The 3,130-nt window shown below is 39.5% G+C and overlaps 2 protein-coding genes across 4 annotated transcripts in view; both read left to right on the top strand.

Moving 5' to 3' along the window:
• pparaa (peroxisome proliferator-activated receptor alpha a) overlaps positions 1-191 on the top strand; it is a 24,816-nt gene extending 24,625 nt beyond the window's left edge. Inside the window, exon 8 of the mRNA XM_016495997.1 lies at positions 33-191. Coding sequence (XP_016351483.1) covers positions 33-173 — 141 coding nt within the window. The 3' untranslated portion in view covers positions 174-191. The remainder of the gene's footprint in view (positions 1-32) is intronic.
• Positions 192-240: 49 nt separating this feature from the next.
• cdpf1 (cysteine rich DPF motif domain containing 1) overlaps positions 241-3,130 on the top strand; it is a 13,309-nt gene continuing 10,419 nt past the window's right edge. For all 3 annotated transcript variants that reach the window (XM_016495995.1, XM_016495994.1, XM_016495996.1), the window contains exon 1: positions 241-1,668. In XM_016495995.1, coding sequence (XP_016351481.1) covers positions 1,514-1,668 — 155 coding nt within the window. In that variant the 5' untranslated portion in view covers positions 241-1,513. The remainder of the gene's footprint in view (positions 1,669-3,130) is intronic.

Below are 3,130 nucleotides of genomic sequence, written 5' to 3'. Positions count from 1 at the left end.
ACCTGGTGTCCAACCACCCCGACAACACCTTTCTCTTTCCCAAGCTGCTGCAGAAACTGGCCGACCTGCGGCAGCTGGTGACGGAACACACGGAGCTGGTCCAGGAGATCAACAAGACGGAGGACGCTTCACTCCACCCGCTTCTGCAGGAGATCTACAGGGACATGTACTGACTTTGAAGCGTCGCCATTCTCAGCAAGCGCCAAAACACAAGAGCTCCCTCTGCGTGTGGGACAGGAGATAAAAGATGCTCAGCTCAGAGGGGGAAAGAAGCCTGGTGGGAACATCTTTGTGGTGTGCACCTGCTGTCGGATCAAGCACTGCCGGGACATTATAGGGTAAAGCCAGCGTAATTCTAGGCTGAGAAATATAGCACTAACCTTTAATAGGGCACAGACCTTTATAAGGCCAATGCCTATAGTCCCGTAGAAAAGTGCAATAGATGCTTTTGTAAATTTGCCAAAAAGTGGATTTCAGGTGCAGTAAATAGATGGCACTCAAAATATATGCCTTGGCTCACTGTAAACTGGCAGTAAACCATTAAAGTGCCATATTTAGCTTCATAAGCATCTGTTTATAGTGCGAGAGCATAGTTGGCGTGTATTGTTTTTGACAAATGTGGCCACTCTGAGATGATGCGCTGCTGCTCTCCTGCTCCATCCATGTAGTTTGAAGGGCGGGGCTTTGGAGATTACAGGGGGCGTGGCTAACGAATCGTAACTTCCAGAGCGGTTGTCACTCTGCACTTTTAAACTCGAGCACAACGCCGCCTCTGCTCTGCCAGATAAGCACTAGCAGTCAAGATTTAGGACCTGGAAAATATATAGAGTTGACTATCCTGAATAAGGGGTGATTTTTCATATAATGGTTTAATGCTAGAATGAAATGTATAGAGAGAGAGACATATAAATCCGATTGTTTGTTACCTCATTTGAAATGCTTGTACATTGAACATCATTTGTAAAATCTTTTGTATAAAAAATATTATTGTACACTTTATAGCACTCCAACTGTAATTTTATTGTACAAATGTGTTATGTGTTCTGACTTAGTACCTGTATTCGATTGGTAAATTATTGTTTTATTGATGTATTTGTTTTTTTCAAGGAAAATTAATTTTCGTAGCATTTCGAGCAAAATCTACTAGAGTTGACAATCCACAAGACTTGATCAGAAAGTGCTTTGTAGACTGTTGCAGTTTTTAATTAATAATTTCATCTTTAGTTGTGGCTTTTGGGTGCGTAATTACTGACTAATCTCATGTGGTGTTTGTAGTTTGAAATGAAATGTCATGTTGATGAAAAATGTTTCTAAAAAACCTGAAATGAGCGGCGTGGACGTGTTTATTTCTGGCGCCATCTTCTGTGTAGTCTGGTGTACTGCAAGCGTAAAGTGTAAAACGGAAACGCCGAGCCTGTCCTTCTCGACGCACCGTCGTGACGTCGCAGCAGCATCATGGTCATGGCGCGCTGTCAGATCGCGTGCTCACTCAAAACAGTTAGGATGTGTTTGAATGGGACGTAGAGGTTGTGCAGCACGAGAAGCGCACGGTTACATAATGGATGTGAACGAAGGGTCCGCGCTCGGCGTCTTCACCTGCGAGCTGTGTGAAGTGTCCAGTCCCTACAGCTTCTCCGGCCAGAAGCCGCCAAACACCAGAGCAATAGTGTAAGTACAACAGTGTTTGTGACGCTGCAGAATAACGCACGAGATGGTCGGTCTTCATAAGCAAGGAAGAACGTTAGTAGTATAGCTTTAGTGATATACATTGATGTAAACGCATATAATGGTATAAGGGTGCGCAAACTCGATCGGTGTGATTATTGGCAGTGTGGCTTGCTGTGATGAACATGACATGTAATTGATGAAATAGATATATGAACATTACATTCCTAGCGTATTTTTGAATCAGGCTGCCAGACTGCAAAATGCCAAGTAAGGACTTTCCACAAGACGCCCAAGAACCGAAATAGTTATTTCCTCACCCTCATGTCGTTGCAGTAATCTATCTATCTATCTATCTATCAAACTCATATAACGTAAGTCAGCAGTAACCAAGACGGATGGTTATCAACATTCTTAAAAATATTGTATTTTGTGTTCCAGTTACACAGGTTTGCAACATTAGGCTGAGTAGATGAGTAGATGATAAACGAATAGTCCATTGTTTATTTGGTTCCCCATTAGCTTCCACAAAGTGGTTGCTAGTCTTCTTGGGGTCCACAAATCAATCCAAGACAAACAGTCTTACAAATAAATAAAAACGAACAGGAATACAATTTCACTTATCCAGGGTTTCTACAGACATGAACAAGTTTTTACCTGGCTAAGAAAACTAAATATCATTGCTGTAATAAATGATATTTATTACTACGATATACAGTGAACTTTTAATGTCAGCAGACAATATTTCATATAAAATATCCCTGCAAAATAACTGCATCACAGATTTTTGGTGGAGTAAACAATTTATTCTGAAGCAATATTTTCATCAGTGTTCTATCAGCTTTTACATACTTAAATCTGCATATTTAACTTTACAAAGGCCTATTTTTAACCTTTTTAGATGTATGCATAATAGGGATGTAACGATTCACTCAACTCACGATTCGATTCACGATTTTGATTTCACGATTCGATTCAACACTATAGGGCTGCTACCAGTCAGATTAAATCATTTACACTGCAAATAACAATAATTACAACGGCAATAAATAATGTTATGAGAGTAATGTTTTAAATGCATTTATGAATATACAAATAAATGTTGAGGGGAAAAATGCATACTTTCCAACATACTTCTCAACTGAACTACCAGTAAGTGACGGTAAGTCGCTGAATGAATGAGTATTGAGTCATTCATTCAACTGACTGAGTGTGTTATCATGCTGGTATCTTAAGGACTTTTGTATACAGCTGACTCCTAAAGTTTTTCATATTCTTCATATTCTGTGTGGTGGTCAGATAGAAATGAATCTTTTCCAATAAGTTTAAATAGATTTTTACCTTTTATGGGCATTTTTACCTTTATGAAGCCATTTTTCCTAAAAGTGTGCATTATATTTTGAGTCAAATTCTTACATTTAATCAGTGAATAAGAATAAGACATTTGGGCTGTTACCAAGCAAAT

The sequence above is a fragment of the Sinocyclocheilus anshuiensis genome, unplaced genomic scaffold (assembly GCF_001515605.1).
Source record: "Sinocyclocheilus anshuiensis isolate Anshui unplaced genomic scaffold, SAMN03320099.WGS_v1.1 scaffold538, whole genome shotgun sequence".
Taxonomy (NCBI): Eukaryota; Metazoa; Chordata; class Actinopteri; order Cypriniformes; family Cyprinidae; genus Sinocyclocheilus; species Sinocyclocheilus anshuiensis.
Note: the sequence above shows the minus strand (reverse complement) of the source record. Positions and strands in the feature narration are given on the sequence as shown.